The sequence below is a fragment of the Bombina bombina genome, chromosome 6 (genome assembly GCF_027579735.1).
Source record: "Bombina bombina isolate aBomBom1 chromosome 6, aBomBom1.pri, whole genome shotgun sequence".
Lineage (NCBI taxonomy): Eukaryota > Metazoa > Chordata > Amphibia > Anura > Bombinatoridae > Bombina > Bombina bombina.
The window spans coordinates 492,207,739-492,232,893 of record NC_069504.1 but is presented as its reverse complement, the minus strand read 5'-3'; the positions used below and the strand labels follow the sequence as shown (position 1 = coordinate 492,232,893).

General features: G+C 37.8%; 1 protein-coding gene across 1 annotated transcript in view; it reads right to left on the bottom strand.

Moving 5' to 3' along the window:
* Positions 1–9,798: 9,798 nt before the first annotated feature.
* Positions 9,799–25,155, bottom strand: part of PTPN9 (protein tyrosine phosphatase non-receptor type 9) — a 190,140-nt gene continuing 174,783 nt past the window's right edge. The window contains exons 12-13 of the mRNA XM_053717345.1: positions 10,519–10,726; positions 9,799–10,403 (exon numbers count right to left, since the gene is read on the bottom strand). Of these exons, the coding sequence (XP_053573320.1) occupies positions 10,240–10,403; positions 10,519–10,726 (372 nt within the window). The 3' untranslated portion in view covers positions 9,799–10,239. The remainder of the gene's footprint in view (positions 10,404–10,518; positions 10,727–25,155) is intronic.

Below are 25,155 nucleotides of genomic sequence, written 5' to 3'. Positions count from 1 at the left end.
TAGTCAAGGGGCTTAAAGGGACAGTATACTGTAAAATAGTTTTTCCCTTAATGTGTTAACAATTGCTTTTTTTTACAACTGCAGAGTAAAAAATGTATGAAAATTAGCTTTTTAAGGTTTATTTGTGTATATTAAAGCTCTGATTTTGTGTTTTGAAGCCACAGCCTAATAAAATAGGTTGAGCTTGTAGGTATAATCAGATCTCATTACTGTATCACATTGTGCACATATACCTGCTTCTTTATCTTATATCTGTCCTTAAAACAATCACCAATACTTTGAGAGAACAATGGAAAATCAACATTTTATTACCTTATCTCTGCTTTATCACACTGGGAGTGTAATTTCTTCTGCTGGTTGTGTTTACACAGCTTATCTATAGCTGGTACGCGCTGCCACAAACTTTCAGAATAGGTGGGGATACCACATGCTAAATTAACAATTTCAAATGCCAATATAAGGGTAAAGGAGCTACTTGTAAACAATTTAATACACTCCAGCAGGTAAAGTGGATCATTGGGAACAAATTAAAGGGGAGAAAATTTTTGAGTAAACTGTCACTTTAAGCTGTTTGTTTAATAAGTATATATATTTTTTTACTGCCAATAAAATTGTAATGTTCATAATATCTAAATTTTCCAGACTGCTACATGTGTGTGTATGTATACAGTATATATATGTGTGTGTGTATATATATATATATATATATATAAATACACACAATTTAATTTTGTATAATTTATTGCTCTAATCGCTGTTAATGTTAAAATAATTAGCCTTTTTTTCCACCTCCACCCCCTGAAAGTTTATTATGCAAGCGTGATTTAACCCCATGATTGCCAAAGTAACAGCTAATGGCAATGTAGTCCATTTCATTGCCTTGATTACCTGAATTAAAAATGAATTAATTACACCTGAGTTAAATTACTGTCCTGTGGAAAATATAAATATAGTGTGTGCGTGTGTATGTATGTATATGCATGTATATATATATATATATATATATATACACACTTTTCTAGGGCACAGTGTGAGATATATATATATATATATATACACTTTTCTAGGGCACAGTGTGAGAGATATATATATATATATATATATATACTTTTCTAGGGCACAGTGTGAGATATATATATTATATATATATATATATATCCTCCAAAAAGAGATAAGCACAGTCTTATATTACCACAACTGCCAGGGTGCACTTCACATAAATTGTATCCATTCCTCGTTTGCAAGAAGGCACTCACTGGTCTTAGTAAAAAACAACTTTTAATTCATATGTTTAAAAAGCAAATACATCCATAACGTTTCGATGTCGTTATGACATCTTTGTCAAATGTTCTGCTAACATCACCAATATAGGACAATCATGTTCCCAAAGTAGAAAATCGCTAACAACATACATTTATATACAACCTTATATACCCATACATATTCAAATCTTCCCGCTCCTGCAGTTCCTCCATCTCCCCCCTGACGTCATCACGCTCAGACGTGGGCGTGAGACGTCATTCGCTTCCAATTGGCTATGTGTCTCCATGGCAACCGCTTGTAAACACACTACGGTATGTCTTTCTTAACCGCTCCTACTGTTGTCATCCACGCAACAGCGTGACTATAGCCCTATCGTATAGGCTAATCAGCAGGCGGTTGTCATGGGAACCTACAGCCAGGAAAAAAACATAAACACCCACAGACTGTGTTAGTCCCAGTATAAGGCGTATGAGTTCAGGTGGGCATCGAGCGATATCACAGCTTGAGGATGAAGATATACCTCATATAAAGCACAACAGTGCCTTTCAATTAAAAATCCACAAGTGGTTTAACTGCAATCGATACCATCCCCACACATAACAGCCCAGAAATAAAGGGACACATTGAATGTAGACAAAATTAAAAACAGTGTAACAGTTTAGCAAATATCCCCTATGCTAATAGGTTGCAATCCCTGCCTGACATAGTTAACATTATATTTCTTAGTGATCATTATCTTTAATGCGTACACTTGACTCTATTCTTGTACATACTTTTGATACATAAAAAACCATCTCCTTCATGCCTGATTGGAATTGATAGAAACCAGTGTGTACCCACTAGAATGAAGATTCATGTGGATTTCTGGAATATATTCCTACACATTGGGGTGGTAGATCAAAGTATATGTCCATGTTCAGTTTATGGGTTTTTCGTGTAGAATGGTCCAAAGTCCAGATTAGTGTTCAAATCCCTTTGGTATGACCGTGTCCAGCATGTGAATCCATTTGGTTTCTCTCTGGAGCAATCGATTTGCTCTGTTGCCACCTCTTGGTAATGGTGGAATGTGGTCTATGACCATCGTTTTCATACTCGAGACACTATGTCTGTGTTGTTGCGAAATGGCGAGCTACAGGTTGATCTGAATCACCCGATTTAATGCTTCGCGGATGGCACATCGATGGTTTAGCCATCCTATCTCTGAAGCTCGTGACAGTTTTCCCAATGTACACCAGGGAACATGGGCAAATCAGCATGTAAATGACATGTGTGCTGGTGCAGGTCAATCGATGACGAATAGTGTAACGTTTGTTCGTATGTGGATGTTGAAAAGTCTTCCGTAGGAGCGGTTAAGAAAGACATACCGTAGTGTGTTTACAAGCGGTTGCCATGGAGACACATAGCCAATTGGAAGCGAATGACGTCTCACGCTCACGTCTGAGCGTGATGACGTCAGGGGGGAGATGGAGGAACTGCAGGAGCGGGAAGATGTGAATATGTATGGGTATATAAGGTTGTATATAAATGTATGTTGTTAGCGATTTTCTACTTTGGGAACATGATTGTCCTATATTGGTGATGTTAGCAGAACATTTGACAAAAATGTCATAACGACATCGAAACGTTATGGATGTATTTGCTTTTTAAACATATGAATTAAAAGTTGTTTTTTACTAAGACCAGTGAGTGCCTTCTTGCAAACGAGGAATATATATATATACAAGCCACTGAGCTGTTTTGTTCCTGGTAGAGCGCTCTCTCTTTGTATGCAAATTATTATGACCCTGGGGAAGTCTCCCTATGGGTGATGGGGGAAACCAGACGTGGACTCCTTGCCCAGTGTGCTTAGAGGAATGTTGCTGCACCTCACTGACGAGGCCCATAGGAGGCCGAAACGATCGTCTGGGGTTGTCATGTTCCTTGTTCAGAGGAGAATTGCCTGGTATTTCGGGGCTGGACTGACCTTACTTGGCAGGATCAGACTGATATTACTTCAGGAAAGTTTTCTTCTGTGAAAAGCACACTGGTCTAAAAGTGGCGATTTACCACCCGGAAGCCTCTTTTAGACCAGTGTGCTTTTCACAGAAGAAAACTTTCCTGAAGTATATCAGTCTGATCCTGCCAAGTAAGGTCAGTCCAGCCCCGAAATACCAGGCAATTCTCCTCTGAACAAGGAACATGACAACCCCAGACGATCGTTTCGGCCTCCTATGGGCCTCGTCAGTGAGGTGCAGCCACATTCCTCTAAGCACATTGGGCAAAGGAGTCCACGTCTGGTTTCCCCCATCACCCATAGGGAGACTTCCCCAGGGTTCATAATAATTTGCATACAAAGAGAGAAGCGCTCTCTTTGTATGCAAATTATTACAATTATACAATCATATTGTACACCCTACAAAATTTTTTATTAATAAATGTGGGCAATATTTGTACTTCATTTATTATTTAAAGAGACAGTGTACACCAATTTTCATATAACTGCATGTAATAGACACTACTATAAGGAATAAGATGCACAGATACTGATATAAAAAAATCTAGTATAAAACTGTTTGAAAACTTACTTAGAAGCTCAAAGTTTAGCTCTGTTGAAAAGGTAGTTGGAAAGCCACTGCAAGTGGGAAATAAGACACTCCCCCCCTCTCCTTCTTTTACATATGAAAAGACCCTTTACACAAACAGGAGTAAGCTGGAGTAGGTATACATCAGTATTCTCATAAAACTTTGGGGCTTGGCTAGGAGTCTGAAATCAGAGCAATGTTATTTAAAAATAAGCAAAACTATACATTTAAAAAAAAACAAAAAACAAACTAACTTTATGGGCATCTACAAAACATTTATGCAAAGAAAAAAATAGTGTATAATGTCCCTTTAAGTGCCCATGTCTTTCCATATTAAATTAAATTAAACATAAAAATATAAATTTACCAGACTTAATTATTTTGCTAGATTTTCTTGTAGGTCACCTACAAAACAATTTTCTTCACTGTCCTTTGAAAAACTTGAATGTACATTGAATACTTTGCTGATGTGATCCTGCAACATGCTACACTATAATCACTAAGCTCAGTGTCAGAGAAAAAACTGATATGGTCTTTATGAATTGTTTCTGATATATGTATTGTACCGTGCTTATGCACTGTAGGGAGAGGCAAGCAGGGTTAGTCTGCAAGGGTTTAAGTACTTTTCTTTGTTGAGCAATCATAAGTCTTGTACTGTCCTCAAACTAGTTTTTAAAATATATATTATTATTTTTTTTTAATATCTATATTAGTGTGTGTATGTGTAGGGTGTGCATGTGTGGTGTTTGCGTGCATGTGAGTGGGTGTATGGTGTGCACGTGCATGTGAGTGGGGGTATGTGTGGTGTGCGCGTGCATGTAAAAGGGTGTATGTGTGGTGTGCGTGCATGTAGGTGGGTCTATGTATGGCGTACAGGATATGAGTGGGTGTATATTGGCTTTTAAATAAAAAATGGGTGGGCTGTTTTGCCTTAAAATGCCCGGGCCTATTTTTGGTCCCAGTCCGGCCCTGATTGTATTAACTGAGTCTCAAAAGACAGGTTAGGTATGATGCATCCAAAGGGGCTCAATACACACTTAGATTTATAGTTATTCTATTAAAATGAGCCAGGGCTTCACCATTCACTGTATAGCTTTTGAGATTTTCAGGTTTAGACAAAAGTCACTGGTCCCTAGGGACCACAATGTCCATAAGTATTAAAGGCATTTACCAAGGTATATTAGTTTGTGGTATCTCTATATATTTTAAAGATCTAATTTTTAGGGTCTCTATTTTTTCCATATTGTTCATCATGGGTCTGTTCAAGCTACGTGGTAATGGCATGCATTGCATTACGTTTTAACTTTTCCTATACTTCATTATAAACTTTGGGTGGACATTGTACCTTTAATTACCTGTCCTTTGCAACAAAAAGGAAAACACACCTCCAGCCCTTGACGTAATTTACGTCATTAAAGGGATACTGTACCCACATTTTTTCTTTTGTAATTCAGATAGAGCATGCAATTTTAAGCAACTTTCTAATTTACTCCTATTATCAATTTTTCTTCGTTCTCTTGCTATCATTATTTGAAAAAGAAGGCATCTAAGCTTTTTTTTTGGTTTCAGTACTCTGGACAGCACTTTTTTTATTGGTGGATGAATTTATCCACCAATCAGCAAGGACAACCCAGGTTGTTCACCAAAATGGGCCGGCATCTAAACTTACATTCTTGCATTTCAAATAAAGATACCAAGAGAATGAAGAAAATTTGATAATAGGAGTAAATTAGAAAGTTGCTTAAAATTTCATGCTCAATATAAATCAAGAAAGAAAATTTTTGGGTACAGTGTCCCTTTAAGTTTCCAAACCGTGGGTATTTCAATTCAGTTACCAGTGGGTAAGGTTATACAGCATTTGGGAATGGCGGCTTGAACACGCCGAAGTGAATAACAGGTATGTCCACTGATGTAAATATTATATCAACAGAACATGAGTCACCCTTAAAATGTAGCAGGTAAACGTTATTACCGCATATGATAAGAAGTGAGACCACGGGTTGCAATAAGTAACAAAGCCAACAGAGAAAGGCAAATTACAAAAGTTTCCTAACAGGAAGCTTGTTAACACAATGTTGTAAAAGCAGATCGAGTAATAATATATTTATGATAATACAATGTTTTTTTTTAACAAAGTAAAGGTTTATATAATAATGGCATAATGAAATGTGTAAAACTTAAAGGAAACAATTGTTATTGCTACAAATGAACGTAATTTTGTCTAAATATTGTAACAAACCGGGTTAGATACAAAGGTAAAGACATTTTGACGGTCATTACACATATATACATTAGGTTAAGCTGGAAATGTTTAATAGTTTGTTGTACATAGATATGATGATAGCTAGGAAAATAATAATAAATACGTTTTTTTGCATTGTTCTTTAGTTTTTTTTGCATTGGTATGTATAAAGAATTTCTTTGTACATTAAATTCATTTGTAAATATAATTGTAGATTGTCCTTTAAAAAAGGCTCACTGTGGAGCCGAAACATCGACTTATGTGAAACTTTATTGATAATAAAATCAGTTGATATTCAATCAAGACCTGTGAGTGCCCTCCATTCCACATTGGTACATTATTATTTGAGGAGACACCTGGTCTAAATAGGAGACACCAAAGGGAAGGAGTGCATGAATTGAAAGATATATATATATACACACAGTGCTTTTTTGTAAAAGAAAAGGTGCCGTACTCATTGATTTTTTATTGATATTTTCTCCTCAGTAACTTTGAGCAAACCAAAGGGACAAGATTATTTACAATGTCTGATGTATTTTGCATCCCCCTCTTGTGAAAACTAGTGTATTTACATGATGATTACAAATATTACCTGTTATGAGTTGGCAGAGGTGGGGGTACTCAGTACCGATATATATATACACACACACACACACATTTAGGTAACACTTTGAGGAGGGGACCCTTTTTCAAATGTGTTTAACATTTACTGCATATTTTGTACATTTTTGTAAATGAAACCTAACAGTGCTTCTTGATTCCATAGAACAAGCTACTGAACTGTTGTTTATTCCTGGTAGAGTGCTTCTCTTTCTGTAGGCATTTATATTATAGCTCCACTTTGGGTGTGTGATTACCCAGGTTGCCAACCAACCCCTGAGTACAGCCTTTGTTTAATTGTCATATGGGCAAACAATATAGCTCCTCCCTCCCCTCAGAACCTAAATAGAGTGTAATCTAGCACAATAATAAACAGTAAATTAAAAGGACTGTGTTATTTTGTCTGTGCTAGATGTTAACTGCTTTGAGTCTAAGGGGTGGGCGGTATGGCATCTAATTGGCTGTACCAAACTCACACGTAGATGTATACAAAAATAAAACCATCATACTCTACAGTTCATTTTCATTACTATGAGGCAATTATGTTTTAAATACACTGCAAGTTCATGTTTCTTAAAATGTGTTACTGTGTTTGAGTTTTGTTTAAGCAGAGATTTCACTGTGCAGGATTACATGTGGGCAATTGTCACCAACATGATCAGGCAGTCTGACTGCGCCTGGATTGAAATCTTTCACATTTCTTTGCATTGCAGAATTTCCCTTTTTGTTCGGTGGTCTCTGACATTCTCAGTAGAGTTAAGCTACAACTACAGTGTTTGCAGCCATTCTGATAAACACTATTAAATACATACGCACACAAATAACAATAAATATATAAAATAGGAATGTAGGCTGCTTATTAAACAGTGTCTTAAGATTCTACATTTTTACTGGGATGTAAATCTGATTACTGAAACATTCAAACTTGAAATTGTATTTTTTTCCATCTCTTCATCCCCCTATGACAGCATCTTTAACTTCTCTACTTCTCTCTTCCATTCACGCTTTTATTATGATAGTATCATTTATATAATAGACATATGTCTGATGAAACTTTTAAAGTTAAAGGGACAGTTTACTCTAAATTTTTCTCCACTTTAATTTGTTCCCAATGATCCACTTTACCTGCTGGAGTGTATTAAATTGTTTACAAGTAGCTCCTTTACCCTTATATTGGCATTTGAAATTGTTAATTTAGCATGTGGTATCCCCACCTATTCTGAAAGTTTGTGGCCGCGCGTACCAGCTATAGATAAGCTCTGTAAACACAGCCAGCAGAAGAAATTACACTCCCAGTGTGAGAAAGCAGAGATAAGGTAATAAAATGTTGATTTTCCATTGTTCTCTCAAAGTATTGGTGATTGTTTTAAGGACAGATATAAGATAAAGAAGCAGGTATATGTGCACAATACAGTAATGAGATCTGATTATGCCTACAAGCTCAACCTATTTTATTAGGTTGTGGCTTCAAAACACAAAATCAGAGCTTTATTATACACAAATAAACCTTAAAAAGCTAATTTTCATATATTTTTTACTCTGCAGTTGGTAAAAAAAGCAATTGTAAACACATTAAGGGAAAAACTATTTTACAGTATACTGTCCCTTTAATTTACTCGTTTGCTGGCAACAAAGAAGTTAATATTCCCAGTTTAAGGCTCACCTTACTATACATGGCTTGAAGGACAATTTGTTGTATGTAAGTAGCAATTCTTATCACAGTTTCTGTGTCGTCAGGTGTACAATGATGGCTGTCTATTAAAGGGAATTCTATCTGCAGTCCTTAAAGGGACAGTACACTGTAAAATTGTTTTTCCATAAATGTATTTTAAATGACTTGTTATACCAACTGCAGAGTATAAAATATTTGAGAAATTGCATTTTCAGGTTTATTTGTGTATCTGAAGTAGCTGGTTTTGTGCTTTTAAACCACAGCCTATTACAATGGGTTGAGCTTCAGGTAATATCAGATCTCATTATGTTATCACTTTTTATGTACATTGACTTGATCTTTATCTTATATTTGTCTGGAACACCAAAGCTCAATACATAGAGAGAACAATGGAAAATTATCATTTTATTACTTAACTAACATGCCCCCCACTGAGGGTGTAATCTCTTCTGCTGGCTGTGTTTACTTAGGCTATTCAATAGTGTATACGCCAGTATCAAAACTTTCAGTATAGGTTGGGAAACCACAAGCTAATCAGCTATTTCAAATGCTGAAATATGAGTAAAGGAGCTACTTGCAACCAATTTAATACACTCTAGCAGGTAAAAAGGATCATTGGGAATAATTTAAAGGGGAGAAAGTTTTTGGGTGAACTGTCCCTTTTAATAGCCGGAACTGGGCCAGGTGTTCACAACTGCTCTGCAATGCTTTCATTTTTCAACACCTTATCAATTGGTACATGGGGAAAGATCTGACGACTTTTAACTGTTACTAGTGTATAATATGGGCATGTGCTGCTGCTGGCTATGAGTATAGCTACTAGTGTTGTTTAGGGATGAGTGTATGAGTGGTGTAAAAGGATGTGGAAGTGATTGTATTATTTGTAATACACAGTAAAGAAAGCTATTGCCACTATTTGGGAAACAAAAAAGTATTTGACATTTTTGCATAATTTTAATATGTTAACTTACGATGCAGTTCTTTGTCTATCCCCCTAGGATTTTTATCTTTTGGAGGAAGGAACAATACAGCCAATCAGAGGCTCTATTGCTTAAAGGGACAGTCAACACCAAAAATATTATTTTTTAAGAAGATAGATAATCCCTTTATTTACCATTCCCAGTTTTGCATAACCAACACTGTTATATTAATATAGCGTTTTACCTCTATGATTACCTTGTAGCTAAGCTTCTGCAGACTATCACCTTATCTCAGTTCTTTTGAGAGACTTGCATTTCAGGCAATTAATGCTGACTCTTAAAAAAACTCCATGGGAGTGAGCACAATGTTATCTATATGGCACACAAAAACAAATAGTACATTAGATATTCACAGCCAGACAGTGAGATAGGAGGTGGACTGCAGAGTCTTAAAAATCAGCCTATGAGCCTACCTAGGTTTAGCCTTTAACAAAAAATAAATAAAAAAAAATACAAATAAGCAAATTTGATGATAAAAGTAATTGGAAAGTTGTTTATAATTACATGCCCATTCTGAATCATGAAGGTTTAATTTGGACTTTACGGTCCCTTTAAGACATACAAGCCTACGGGAGTGCGTATATACATGATGCTTGATGGTGATTGGTGCTGGAAACACCCCCCCCCGATAATTTTCATGTCCTTTTAAGACGTTTATGATTAAATAAATTGGGTAGACTTTGTGACTTTCTGTAATAGTTGGAGTGTAGATGTTTGCAATGACAGCTATATGGGGTGGGCCATTGGTCGGTATTTGTGCAGAGTATGTACATAGCTTATTGTTACTGCTGTATAATTGAATCATTAAGAGTTTAGAATGTAAGTTACTATCAAGCTTGGCAAGATCTATAAAATTAAAGGTTCAATGCAGCCTCCTGATTTTGTCCCTTGGTCCCTTTAAACAGGAGGTCGCAATGGATGTCATCTGGTATGTTCCAAGATGGCAGAGTGACAGAAATAGTACTGCTCAGGAGTCTGGATGCTGAAAGCTCTCTGCTTGCGCATTTTCTGTACGGTCTGCTTGATGTTCACAGAGCTTACATCTTCCAGCTGGGACAGGCATATATCCAGGGTACAGAAAGTACCTGGGAAGTAAACATGTATAAGCATTGGAATGTGCCTTTAACACTGTCAGAAAATTCTGTCATCTAGGTCAATCACTTGTGCCCATTTCACCCCCTTATTTTTGTGGTCAGTTACCTGTCCTGCCAATGCCAGCACTGCAATGCACTACAATTGGTGGTCCGCCAGGAGGATCTCTCCAGGAATTCCCCAGTTCCTGTACAGCTTTCATCTGCTCTTCCTTCACTACTCCCCGAAAATGGATTAGAGCTGCTGCAGAGTTGGGAACTCCAAAATCTGGCCAGCTCAGGAACTGCAAGTGACTGATCAGTCTATTCTCCCGGCCCTAAAAGAGAGAATATAGGATGTTATAAAATAAGGAAAAAAAGACAAAAAACAAAAAAGGAATACATGGTAATAACAAAACTTAGAAAATAAGGGAGCATGGTAATTGGCTCATGACTGTTTGCTATACTATTTTGAGAAAAAGGGGCACAAAAATAAACACACACAAATACACCCAAACATATATACAGATATAGAGTATGCATACATATTTTGTGCAGTTATATCAATGTAGTCCATTAAAGATTGCAAAATCTTTAATGTATTTAAAATGTTGTGGCAGAGCTAATGCAGCTTGTATGCAAACAGTAAAATATGATAAAAGTATATTTCAATTTCTTCTTGCGTGCGAGTGTATGCTCTTTGCTTTTTTATGCAGGCTGGTGGCCAATCAGATTTCTTACCCCCAGCCCCATATATTGTATTCAGAGTGCATTCCTGCTTTTCTGCTTAGAGCCAAATAATCCTCTAAGATGCAGAGAAACATATAGGAGACCTCACTTTACTTTTCTTTAGTGTTGTGTGTAAAGATTTCTTCTTCAGTATGCATTCCCTTTAAACGTAATATGAAGAAGTTGCTATTTTATGGGTGACCTCATGATATCCAGAAAGTCATCATTTAAGTAGTGACTCTTCTTCATCCATTAATGGGTCTTAAGTGCAGGGACCTTTGTCTTCCCACAAAATACACCAAACCTTGGAACTGGCAGGAGAATTCCAAGATCAATAGTATCCAAATAAAGCTTTCTAGAAAAAGGAAAATGTTCCGTAGCAGGAACTTATTATGGAAAACGAAACTGCAGGGCAGAGCAGACGATGAGATACTTTCCTAGCTGAAGGGAAGGCTAATAGGAAGAGGACCATTTAACGGTACAATCCTTGCATGAGTTCAAAAGGGTAGGTTTGTAGAACTGTAAAACCCAGACTAAGACTCCAGGAGAAGTTATTGGATGTCTTTATAGCAGACTTAGCTGTAATGAAACTAACGCTAAAATATCAGATCATCTGGCTAACTTCCAGAAAAAACGTGACGGACAGAACAGAATATGTTCTTTAAGAGAATTTGATAACCACTAGATTAAGACTCAGAGGAAGAGTACCATAGTAGATGAGGTTGAAAAAACACCGAAGTCCATCGAGTTCAACCTATACAAATCTAAAAATAAAAAGCTCCAGAAGAGCTTAAATTAATCCCGCTAAAAGGTGACCCATTTAATACAAGCAATCATATCCATGAATTTTGTTTCTAGCCATAAATGTATCCAAATGATTTTTAAATGTATCTAGGGTATTGGCATTCACTACCTCCAATTTTATTGCTCTTACAGTAAAAAAATGTTTCTGTTGCAGGAGATTAAATCTCCTTTCATCCAACCTTAAATTGTGACCTCTTGTCACAAACAATTTTCTTAGAATAAACAGAGCTTCTGCCATCTCTGTATATGGGCCTTGAATATATTTATATAAAGTAATCATATCACCTCTCAAGCGCCTTTTTTTTTATAGAGAGAAAACAGACCCAGTTTGGCTAGCCTCTCCTCATAGCTTATTAGCTTTGTAGCCCTTCTCTGAACTTTTTTTTAGTTCTGCAATATCTTTTTTTGCAATTGGTTCCCAGAACTGCACTCCATACTAAAGGTGAGGTCTTACCAGGGATTTATATAGTGACAGAATTATGCTTTCATCCCTTGAATCAATGCCTCTTTTAATACATGCTAGTATCTTATTAGCCTTTTGAAGTCGCTGCCCTGCATTGTGCACCCATCTTTAGCTTGTTATCTATTACTACTCCCAAATCCCTTTCATCCTATGTTTGGCTAAGTATTGTCCCATTTAAATAATACATTGCCTGCTTATTTTTACTTCCAAAATGTATAACCTTGCATTTTCCCGTATTAAATCTCACTTTCCATTTACCTGCCCATACTTCTAATTTTTGCAGATCCCTTTGTAACGAAAGTTCATCCTGCTCTGACCTAATGACTTACTTAACTTGGTATCACCTGCAAAAATAGAGATGTCACTGTTTAATCCTTGCTCCAAGTCATTAATAAAAATATTAAAAAAGAACAGGGCCCAGTACTGATCCCTGGGGGACTCCACTAATTACCTTTGTCCAAGCTGATTATGATCCATTCACTACTACTCGTTGCTCCATATTTTTATCCAGTTACTTATCCATGAGCTAACATTTTCAGCTATTCTAAGTCCCTTAATTTTGTGCATTAATCTCTCATGTGGTACTGTAGCAAACCCCTTTGCAAAATATAAGTGTATCACATCAAATGATGACCCTTTATCTATATTTTTACTTCCTTCCTCATAGAATCTAATTAGATTAGTTAGACATGATCTATTTCTCATAAAACCATGCTGATTTGAACTCATAATCTTGTTTACACGAATATGCTCATCAATGTAAAATTCCTTCAAATATCTTCCCCACTATTGATGTCAGACTAACTGGTCTATAGCTTCCTGGATCACCCCTGCTTCCCCTTTTAAAGAGTGGCACCACATGAGCTTTACGCCAATCCTGGGGTACTATGCCCGAGGATAATGAGTCTTGAAACATTAAGAGTAGAGGTTTGTCTATAACAGTGCTAGGTTTCCCTAACACCCTTGGGTGTACTCCATTTGGATCTGGAGTTGTATTTACTTTACTATTATCCAGTTTTTACCTGATATCCTCTAGACATAACCCAGTTAATGGTATGGGCTGAAGAAAAGAACTGGTTTAGTACCTCAGCCTTCTCCCTGTCACTGTTAATCATGCTACCCTCCACGCATTTTAATGTACCTACAGTATATTGTCCTTAGATTTTTTGCTTTTTATGTACTTAAAGAACCTTTTAGGGTTAGACTTAAAACCCTTTGCAATTAATTATTATAAACAGCTGTATGAAAGTCTGAACATCCAACATTTTCTCTCTTATAATCCCACACCAAAAGTTTTTAAAACTTTGTGGAAGCAATGTCTGGATCATGCATTCTAGCTTTAAGATTTCAGGACCTTGTCATACAAACTTCAGTATGACAATAGTACGTTTTTAATGGTCAGGCCATCAAACTAGGCATTTAAGAGTTATTCCTGAAAGGGAGAGGACAATGGATGAGAATATTTAAAATAGTTCCCATTCCAAGCTCTGCAAGACCTTGCTGGAACCTTCAGAATCAAAGAAACCTGTTCTTACTTGATATTAGCTATCACCAAAGATAGCAATACAACAGAGGAAAACATGAATACAAGTTTGAATGACCAATATTCACTAACGCTAAGGAAGCTTGTGAAACAAGTAGGAGGCCATTAAAAAGGTATTTCTGGTCAATCCCAAAGCTTGGTTGAATACCTCCAACACATGTTAACTTTTTGGATGGGTATTGATAAGATCAGGCATAAATGGTCAACTAGCAATATGATTATACAAGAAATCTCTATCATATGTTTGAAACTGTGACTTGAAAGATAAATAAAATCTATACAGTTGTGACTTGTATTATTCGGAATTGGGAGTGCAAAGCGCCTGAAAGGCCGAGGTGGAGACTAAATATTAAAGCTCAATGGCATGTGAATTGAGATGAACACATGAGTGTGTTTGCTTGCAATTAGAAGGGTGTTTAATGGTACAATCAATAACAGCAATGAATAAAACAATGGTTGACAATAAAATTAAAAGCAATTGACTAAAAACAATGATATAAAAACAATGTTGAATGGTGGCAATGTGAGTGTTAATCAAATAAATGGCTAGAATGCTGGGATGAACCGAATAATAGGGTGATATGCATCTGCAAAAAGAGATAGCTGAAGTCTGAGCGTGTACACAATGGTGTATAAAGCCAGCCGAGGATGCGGTGAAGAGGTTGCGGCGGCAAAGAGTTACAGCAGTGCAAATGATTACAGCAGTGTCAAAGCATACAAATACAAAATACAAATGGAGTGTAGTAAACGATCCCAATGGGCTAACAGAGGGATAAAATTCAAAAGCAAATGTGGAATCTGTGGAAAATTTCACGTGAAAAAATGAAAAAGGAGAAAAAAGTTGTGCTGGTAAAACGTGTGAGTAAAAAATCAAATATATTGCAAGTCTGTGGATTTAAAATGGTAAAAAATAGTGGAAAAATTTCCTGATACGGAAAAAATGGAGAAGTGACTCCTGGAATGTCAGTGCAATGTTAAGCAAAATACAATTGTAATTCCCAAATGTCAATGAAAAATCGACCAACTTGTAGTTGTTCTTGGATGGAAACCTGGGTGTTGATAGTGTAGAGTGTACAAAAAGTGAAATAATAAAGAAATGATGCTTACCAGCTGGGTCAACGCATTTCGGCCCTAAATCAGGCTTTTATTAAGACTGGTTTGTGTATCATCGCTGGTGCCTTTAAATACTGTTTGGGCCTGAGTAGCGTAATCTAGGCGCCTACTAAAATCAGATATATAAAACCGGAAGTCATATATTTATCACTTGTCTTTTTGTAAGTATTTTCTTGATTGTATATAAAAATCTAAAATGTGATATTTGGATTCATTGTTTTCATAATGTATTATAAGCTGGTAAGCATCATTTCTTTATTATTTCACTTTTTGTACACTCCACACTATCAATTTTCTTTTCACAGGGACACTTTATAAGAATTGGACAAGAAGATTTAAAGAAACACCCAGGTTTCCATCCAATGGCAACTACAAGTTGGTCGATTTTTCATTGACATTTGGGAATTACAGTTGTATTTTGATTAACATTGCACTGACATTCCAGGAGTCACTTCTCCATTTTTTCCCTATCAGGAAATTTTTTCACTATTTTTTACCATTTTAAATTCACAGACTTGCAATATATTTGATTTTTTACTCATGCTTTTTACCAACACAACTTTTTCCTTCTTTTTCACGTGAATTTTTTATACTTGTAAATTTTCCACAGATTCCACATTTGCTTTGGAATTTTATCCCTCTGTTAGCCCATTGGGATAGTTTGTTACAATCCGTTTGTATTTTGTATCTTGCAATTGTATGCTTTGACACTGCTGTAATCATTTGCACTGCTGTAACTCTTTACCGCCGCAACCTCTTCATCGCATCCTCGGCTGGCTTTATACACCATTGTGTACACGCTCAGACTTCAGCTATTGTAAGGTCTAATGTGAATTAGACCTGGTATGTCTCTTTAAGGATCTCAACTGCAGAATTGTAAATAATTGTAAGTAAATGTATCACTTGGCACTAGATAAATATTTAACATAAGATCTGTTTTATGCGAGAAGTGAAGTTATTCAATTCTTAATAAAGTTCAACAACAATCAAATATACACTTGTTGTTGCAGGAATAAAGGTAAATGCAATTAAGTAACTCAAATTGTTGTTGTGGTTTTCATCTGAAGAAACAAGTGCTTAAACTGATGACGATGTCAGGAGGATGTGTCGCAAGTACATTAACAGTAATATCACGTAGTAACTTTGACTACGGATTACAAGTGCATTATAACAAGTACCCAGTGAAGAAGAGGACAGATGCTTAAAGACAGCTTGTTTCAAATTATATGAGAGCAGTAGCAGAAGTTAACATTCACTTGCAGGTAAGTCCAGAACACTGAAGCACCAATGAGAGGTTCAGATTTACTGACAGGCAAGATGTGGGAGTGTCTTAACTCCGGTCACGGATAACATAATAATTCCCAGTAAATGTGTAGCAAGGTAAGTATAACAAAGTCTGTTAACAACTTAGCTAAGAATGAACTTCTGAATAATTAAAGACAAAACTCTGTATCAAATAAGAAGTAAAGACAATATTGCGACAAGTTCGTAACTGCACAGAGAAGTTGGAAACAGCAGCTTAAGCAGAGGCAGTCTATATTATATCCTTGGCAAAACCTTTGCAGATCAAGTCAAAATACTTGTGATTAGTTGGTATCTAAATAGAGGAGATGACAATAGCTTTTTAGCAGAGTAGGATTCAATAATCACAGGTTGCAGGAATCCGAAGAGGACAAAGTAAACAGAGGATTCTGTGGAGCTCAGTAGCTTGCTAGATACAAACAAATTAACTAAGCACCTGAGCTTGCCTGTGTGAGTATTAAGTAGAGGATGTGGGTTGGGCTGAGTTTGACAGGCAGGTAAGTGTTCAGGTGTAACAACACAGGCAGCAGAGAGAGAGAGTCCTGACAACTATCTCTTTTTGCAGACGCATATCACCCCATTATTCGGCTCATCCCAGCATTCTAGCCATTTATTTAGGCATCATGGATCCATGATTAACACTCACAGTGCCACCATTCAACATTGTTTTTATATCATTTTAGTCAATTGCTTTTAATTTTATTGTCAACCATTGTTTTATTCATTGCTGTTATTGATTGTACCATTAAACACCCTTCTAATTGCAAGCACACTCCTGTGTTCATCTCGATTCACAGGCCATTGAGCTTTAATATTTAGTGTCCACCTCAGCCTTTCAGGCGCTTTGCACACCCAATTCCAAATTCGTTCTCTCCTGTGGCCAAGTTAGGGGGCCTTTTGTGCAAAGCCAGAGGATCTAATCTGGGCGCTTGGGCTCAATTTTGTCTTCTTTGACTTGTATTATTCGACTGATTACTTAAGTCAGGAAAAAGAATATGTATCTAAGGCAGCTTAACAGGGCCCTGAAGATCACATGAAGATTCAGAATGTAATAGATAACCAGAAACATAATGTATGCTTATCTGATAAATTCATATTTTTAATGGTGGTGAGAGTCCACAATCCATAACTCCTGGGAATTACTCTTTCCTGCCACCAGGAGGCAGCAAAGATTCCCAAACCCCAATAACTCTATAAAACCCCTCCCACCTCACTGGTAAACTAGAGGTATAGCCAAGAAAAAGAGGTAGGAAAAACTAACAAGAGAAATAATAGGAGCAGAGAAAATAGATCTACACAAAAATAAACCATCACCAGAAATTAAACAGGGTGGAGTCTCGTGGACTCTCTCCACAATGAAAGAAATTAATTTATCAGGTAAGCATAAATTAGGTTTGCTTTTATACAGGTGGTGAGAGTGCATGATTCTTTACTCCTGGAAACTAATACTCAAGCTGTGGACTCCACAAGTAATGCAAAACAAGGGCGGGATAAAAATAATATCTTTTTCACAGAGAAAGCCAAATAGAATCCAAAAAATAAATTGGAAGTTTTTTGTTTTGTTTTTTTTAAATATGCTCTTAAAGTGACCTACAGACACAGAGACTATTGAAGGACTTTTCTACCAAAGGCTGCCTCAGGAGAAGCAAAACATTGAAATGGTAGAATTTAGTAAAGTAAGCAAAGAAGACCAAGTAGCTGCCTTGCAAATTTGGTCAACAGATGCCTCACTCTTGAAAGCCCAAGAAGTGGCAACAGGTGTGGTAGAATGAGCACTAATCCATTTAGGTGGAGGATTTCCTACCTCCAAATAAGCTTTATGGATCAAAAGTTTCAATCAAGAAGCCAAAGAAACAGCAGTAGCTTTCTGCCTTTTTTGGAACCAGAAACAGACAAACTAGAAGTTTGTCTGAAATCCTTAGTAGCATCCACATAATACTTCAAGGCTCTAACAGCATCCAAATTGTAAAGAAACCTTTGATAATTCTTAGCATTACAACACAAAAAAAAAAATCCCGGCAAAAGTCAAACTTGCTTTTCAAAACTGCCTTATCCTGATGAAAAATTAGATAAAGAGAATCACAAGAAAGAGAAGACAATTCCGAAACTCTTCTAACAGAAGAGATAGCAAAAAGAAACACCAAGAAATAAAGACCTTCCAGACCTTATGATAAATTTTCATAAGTCACAGTCTTATGAGCCTGGAGCAACGTTTCAACCACAGAATCTAAAAAAACCTCTATGACTAAGAACTAACAGTTGAATCTTCAAGACATCAAACTTAGAGACTTGAGATCCAGATGGAAAAACAAAACTTGACACAGAAGGTCTGGATGCATAGAAAGAGGCAATCTGAATCAGATCTGCAGACCAAACCCTGCGGGGCAAAGCTGGAGCAATCAGAATTACTGATGAATCTTCTTGCCTGAACTTGGAAATTACTCCAGAGGAGGAAACACATAGGCAAGCTGAAAAGGACCAAGGAGCTATTAGAACATCCACAAATGCCGCCTAAGGATCCATGGACCTTGCAAAGTATCTGGGAAGTTTGTTGTTTGACTGAGAAGCCAACAGATCTATATCTGTGAGACCCCAAAGATCCACAATCTGAAAGAAAACATTCTGATGGAGAGACCATTCCCCTGGATGCAGAAACTGACTGAGAAAATCTGCTTCCCAGTTTTTCACTCCTGAACTGCGAGTTCGCCCTTGATGACTGATATAGGCCACTGCTGAGACATTGTCTGATTGAAAATAGTGAAGACTCCCTTTTCAACAGAGGCCAATTCTGAGGAGCTCTGAGACTAGCACAGAGTTCTAAAATATTTATTGGCAACCTTACCTCCCGAGGAGCCCAAACAGCTCCCCTACCTGAAAGTCTAGCATCTGTAGTGATCACAGTCAAGTAAAAGAAGTCTACTGCATAATAAGCTGATTCAGCACTTAAAGGGATAGGAAAGTTAAAATTAAAAAACTTGCACGATTCAAATAGAGCATGTTATTTTAAGACACTTAATTTCACTTCTATTTTTAAATATGCTTTGTTCTCTTGGTATCCCTTGTTGAAAAAGAATATGAACATATCCTACACTAGTCAAAGCTAGCTGCTGATTGGTGCTAACACACATTTGTCTCTTGTGATTGGCTAACTAGATGTGTTCAGTTAGCTTGCCAATAGTCAAATGTACCTTCAGCAATGGATAAGAGAATGAGAAAATTTGATAATAGAAGTAAATTGTAAATTTGTTTGAAATTGTATGTTCTATCCAAATCATGAAAAAATATTTTGGAGTTTCCTATGACTGACCTGTTCTGTGATCCAAAAAGATCTCCTGAGACAGCGGAGTATGACTCCTGCGCCATTGTCAAAGCATGCAAAGCTGGAGAGGCCTCATGTGAAAATGAGCAAATAAAATAGAATCCGATACAGCAATCATGAGACTTAATACTTCCATGCAAAGAGTAACTGAGGGAAAAGAAAGACTGAAGGTTTTGCCAGGCTGAAACCAGCTTCAGCCTTCCCTGATCTGTTAAAGAAAGTCTCATGAAAACTGAACCTTATGTCGGAGGAACCAAATAACTCTTTGAAAAATTGATCTTCCAACCATACTGTTGAAGAAGCAACAGCAGCAGTCTGTTGGTGTGAGATTCTGCTAAATTAAAAGATTGAGCTTGAACCAAGATAGTGTATAGTTAGGGGAAAAACTACAATACATTGAGATCTGATCACCAACAGAATGGTACACAGAACCTTTATGAAAATTCTCAGAGCTGTAGCCAGACCAAATGGTAAAGCAACAAACTGAAAGTGCCTGTCTAGAAATGCAAACCTCAGAAACTGATAATGTACTTTGTGAATGGGAACATGAAGGTAAGCCTCCTTTAAATCTATTGTGAACATAAACTGACCTTGCTGAACAAAAGGCAGAATAGTCCAAAGAGTCTCCATTTTGAAAGTAGGAACTCTCACAAACTTGTTCAGAGCTTTTAGATCCAAAAATGGAAGTTCCCTCCTTCTTTGGGACAATAAAGAGATTTGAATAAAATCCCATCCATTGTACCAACAATGGAACAGGAACAATCATTCCCATGTTTTACATAAATGTGCTGGAGGAGATACTTCAGTCTGTTTACAATAAACACATTTAACACTGGTATGAAAGTGATCAGAGGACCCAGCTTCTAAGGAGGATTTAGGGACAGAATCCTAAAGCTCCATTATTGCTACAAACTACAAAAGTAGAAAATGCATAAATAAATGAAAAGTTATATCCGCACAAAAAGAGCTCTTGAAGAAAGGTGGAATAAACCGTACTCATCCAAAAGTAGCTCTTTAAAAAAAACTTACTAGGCTAGGTGCGCTAATCCGAAACAAACTCCATATCCCATGACTGGAAAGCAAGCCAAAACCTGACTCACGCAATCCTGACGGCTTACGAGCTTTAACTTGAAAGCTGACATGTATAAAAAAAAGTGCCCAATACTAAGGGCTTATATGTGCTAACCCAACGCGTGCAGATCCTAAGACCAATGCACTGAAAAAACTGAGAAATGTTAATGTGCTCCAAAACCTTTTTTTTAAAGGGGAATAACATATAAAAATAAATATTAAATAAAGTGACAGAACCGCTGCTATACTTAAATTAACTACTGACAATGTGCTCGTGCCCGGGATAGGGTCTAGTCTAACCACCCTAATAATATATAGTAAAAAAAAAATCCCAGCACTTGAGACTTAGAATAGTTTATTCAACTGACAACAATAAACAGCATTAACATCACAGTGGGGCTAAACTTATTCACATACTCCTCTTCACAGAAGTGCAAGTCTATATACCTCTATCCCTCACCACTTGGGCATTGAGAGTGTGTTCTACTTTTTAGAGAAAGATAGGCTGTATTCACCAAATGAGAGGCGACTCATTCAGGATCTGTTTGAATTTATCCTATATGAGAACTACTTTCTCTTTGAGGACACATTCTATGTTCAATAGAAAGGGACTGCAATGGGCTCAAATGTAGCCCCAACCTATGCCAACCTCTTTGTTGGTAGATTTGAGGAGGAAGTGGTCTATAGGGATCAGGGGTATAGAGACCATGTGATGGGTTGGTACAGATACATTGACAATATTTTTTTCGTGTGGACAGGAGGTAGTGAAGAATTACTACAATTCGTCTCCCGATTGAATCTGTCCAACGACCATCTAAAATACAAAGTGGAATTCAGTGAAGATGGTGTTAGCTTTTTAGACACCAGAGTTACTGTAAAGGGGGAAAGCCTAAGGTGTGATCGCTTCACGAAGGACACAGATAGGGACAATACACTACACTATGAGAGTTTTCACCCACCTACATTAATTAAGAACCTACCCCTGAGACAACTTTTGCATACTAAACTGATAGTGGATGATCCAATAGTCTGTCAAAAGAGATTGGATGAGATGATTCAAAAATTTCCCAGACGAGGATACCCTAGGGAAATACTGGATATGAATATGGCCAAGGTAGCAGAAATTGAAAGGAGCAGCCTACTTAGAAAGAAACCTCCGAACCCTAAAAAATTCTCAGTCCCATTTATATGCCAATATGGTCTTCACAGTAAGAAACTTAAGAGTATTATTCTGAAACACTGGCATCTATAGAGGGAAGATAATCATGTTGGAAGAATATTTAATGACATTCCACTCTTTTCATACAAACGTAATAGAAATTTAAGGGATGATCTAATTCGAGCAGATTTGGGCTCAATGAAGAAACCCCAGGAGATGATGAAAAAAAGGATGTTTTGCATGTATGAATTGCGCGTTATGTCATTCGATGCAACATGGTGACTCTGTCACTCATCCACATTCAGGTTAAAGGATCCCGATTAGGGGCCGGTTTTCTTGTAATTCCAAATGTGTCATTTATGTAGTTAAATGTCCTTATGGGCTGGCGTACGTAGGTGAAACCACACAACTGGCCAAGGATAGAATATGTCAACACAAGGCAGCAATTAGGAAAGGCCACGGTGGCACATCACTTTACCTTAGCTTCCCACAACAAAAGTCAACTTAGGTTTCAGATAGTGGATGAAGTACCTCCACTTCGTCGTGGGGGAGACAGACAGAAGTTACTGTTTAAAAAACATAATTTATGCTTACCTGATAAATTTATTTCTCTTGTAGTGTGTTCAGTCCACGGGTCATCCATTACTTATGGGATATATTCTCCTTCCCAAGAGGAAGTTGCAAGAGGATCACCCAAGCAGAGCTGCTATATAGCTGCTCCCCTCACATGTCATATCCAGTCATTCGACCGAAACAAGACGAGAAAGGAGAAACTATAGGGTGCAGTGGTGACTGGAGTTATAATTTAAAATTTAGAACCTGCCTCAAAAAGACAGGGCGGGCCGTGGACTGAACACACTACAAGAGAAATAAATTTATCAGGTAAGCATAAATTATGTTTTCTCTTGTTAAGTGTGTTCAGTCCACGGGTCATCCATTACTTATGGGATACCAATACCAAAGCTAAAGTACACGGATGATGGGAGGGACAAGGCAGGAACATTAAACAGAAGGAACCACTGCCTGTAGAACCTTTCTCCCAAAAACAGCCTCCGAAGAAGCAAAAGTGTCAAATTTGTAAAATTTGGAAAAAGTATGATATGAAGACCAAGTTGCAGCCTTGCAAATCTGTTCAACAGAGGTCTCATTCTTAAAGGCCCAGGTGGAAGCCACAGCTCTAGTGGAATGAGCTGTAATTTTTTCAGGAGGCTGCTGTCCAGCAGTCTCATAGGCTAAGCGTATTATGCTACGAAGCCAAAAAGAGAGAGAGGTAGCCGAAGCCTTTTGACCTCTCCTCTGTCCAGAGTAAACGACAAACAGAGAAGAAGTTTGTCGAAAATATTTAGTTGCCTGTAAGTAGAACTTCAGGGCACGGACCACGTCTAGATTATGCAAAAGACGTTCCTTCTTTGAAGAAGGATTAGGGCATAACGATGGAACAACAATCTCTTGATTGATATTCCTGTTAGAAACAACCTTAGGTAAAAACCCAGGTTTAGTACGCAGGACTACCTTGTCTGAATGAAAGATCAGATAAGGAGAATCACAATGTAAGGCAGATAACTCAGAGACTCTTCTAGCCGAGGAAATAGCCATCAAAAACAGAACTTTCCAAGATAAAAGCTTAATATCAATGGAATGAAGGGGTTCAAACGGAACACCCTGAAGAACTTTAAGAACCAAGTTTAAGCTCCACGGAGGAGCAACAGTTTTAAACACAGGCTTAATCCTAGCCAAAGCCTGACAAAAAGCCTGGACGTCTGGATTCTCTGCCAGACGCTTGTGTAAAAGAATAGACAGAGCAGAAATCTGTCCCTTTAGTGAACTAGCGGATAAGTCCTTTTCTAAACCCTCTTGTAGAAAAGACAATATCCTAGGAATCCTAACCTTACTCCATGAGTAACTCTTGGATTCACACCAATATAAATATTTACGCCATATCTTGTGGTAAATTTTTCTGGTAACAGGTTTCCGAGCCTGTATTAATGTATCAATAACCGAATCCGAAAACCCACGCTTTGATAGAATCAAGCGTTCAATTTCCAAGCAGTCAGCCTCAGAGAAATTAGGTTTGGATGGTTGAAAGGACCCTGAATTAGAAGGTCCTGCCTCAGGGGTAGAGACCATGGTGGACAGGACGACATGTCCACTAGGTCTGCATACCAGGTCCTGCGTGGCCACGCAGGCGCTATCAGAATCACCGATGCTCTCTCCTGTTTGATCCTGGCAATCAGTCGAGGTAGCAACGGAAAAGGTGGAAACACATAAGCTATGTTGAAAACCCAAGGGGCTGCTAGTGCATCTACCAGCACCGCACCCGGGTCCCTGGACCTGGATCCGTAACAAGGAAGCTTGGCGTTCTGGCAAGATGCCATGAGATCCAGATCCGGTTTGCCCCAACGACGAATCAGTTGAGCAAATACCTCCGGGTGGAGTTCCCACTCCCCCGGATGAAAGGTCTGGCGACTTAGAAAATCCGCCTCCCAGTTCTCCACGCCTGGGATGTAGATCGCTGACAGGTGGCAAGAGTGAGACTCTGCCCAGCGAATTATCTTCGAGACTTCCAACATCGCTAGGGAACTCCTGGTTCCCCCTTGATGATTGATGTAAGCCACAGTCGTGATGTTGTCCGACTGAAAGCTGATGAACCTCAGTGTTGCTAACTGAGGCCAAGCTAGAAGAGCATTGAATATTGCTCTTAATTCTAGAATGTTTATCGGGAGGAGTCTCTCCTCCTGAGTCCACAATCCCTAAGCCTTCAGGGAGTTCCAGACTGCTCCCCAGCCTAGTAGGCTGGCATCTGTTGTTACAATCGTCCAATCTGGTCTGCGAAAAGTCATTCCTTTGGACAGATGAACCCGTGACAACCACCAGAGAAGAGAATCTCTAGTCTCCTGGTCCAGATTTAGCAAAGGGGACAGATCTGAGTAATCCCTGTTCCATTGACTTAGCATGCATAGTTGCAGCGGTCTGAGATGTAGGCGCGCAAATGGCACTATGTCCATTGCCGCGACCATTAAGCTGATTACTTCCATGCACTGAGCTACTGATGGGCTTGGAATGGAGTGAAGGACACGGCAAGCATTGAGAATCTTTGATAACCTGGACTCCGTCAGGTAAATGTTCATCTCTACAGAATATATAAGAGTCCCTAGAAAAGGGACCCTTGTGAGTGGTAACAGAGAACTCTTTTCCACGTTCACTTTCCACCCATGCGACCTCAGAAATGCTAGAACTATCTCTGTATGAGACTTTGCATTTTGA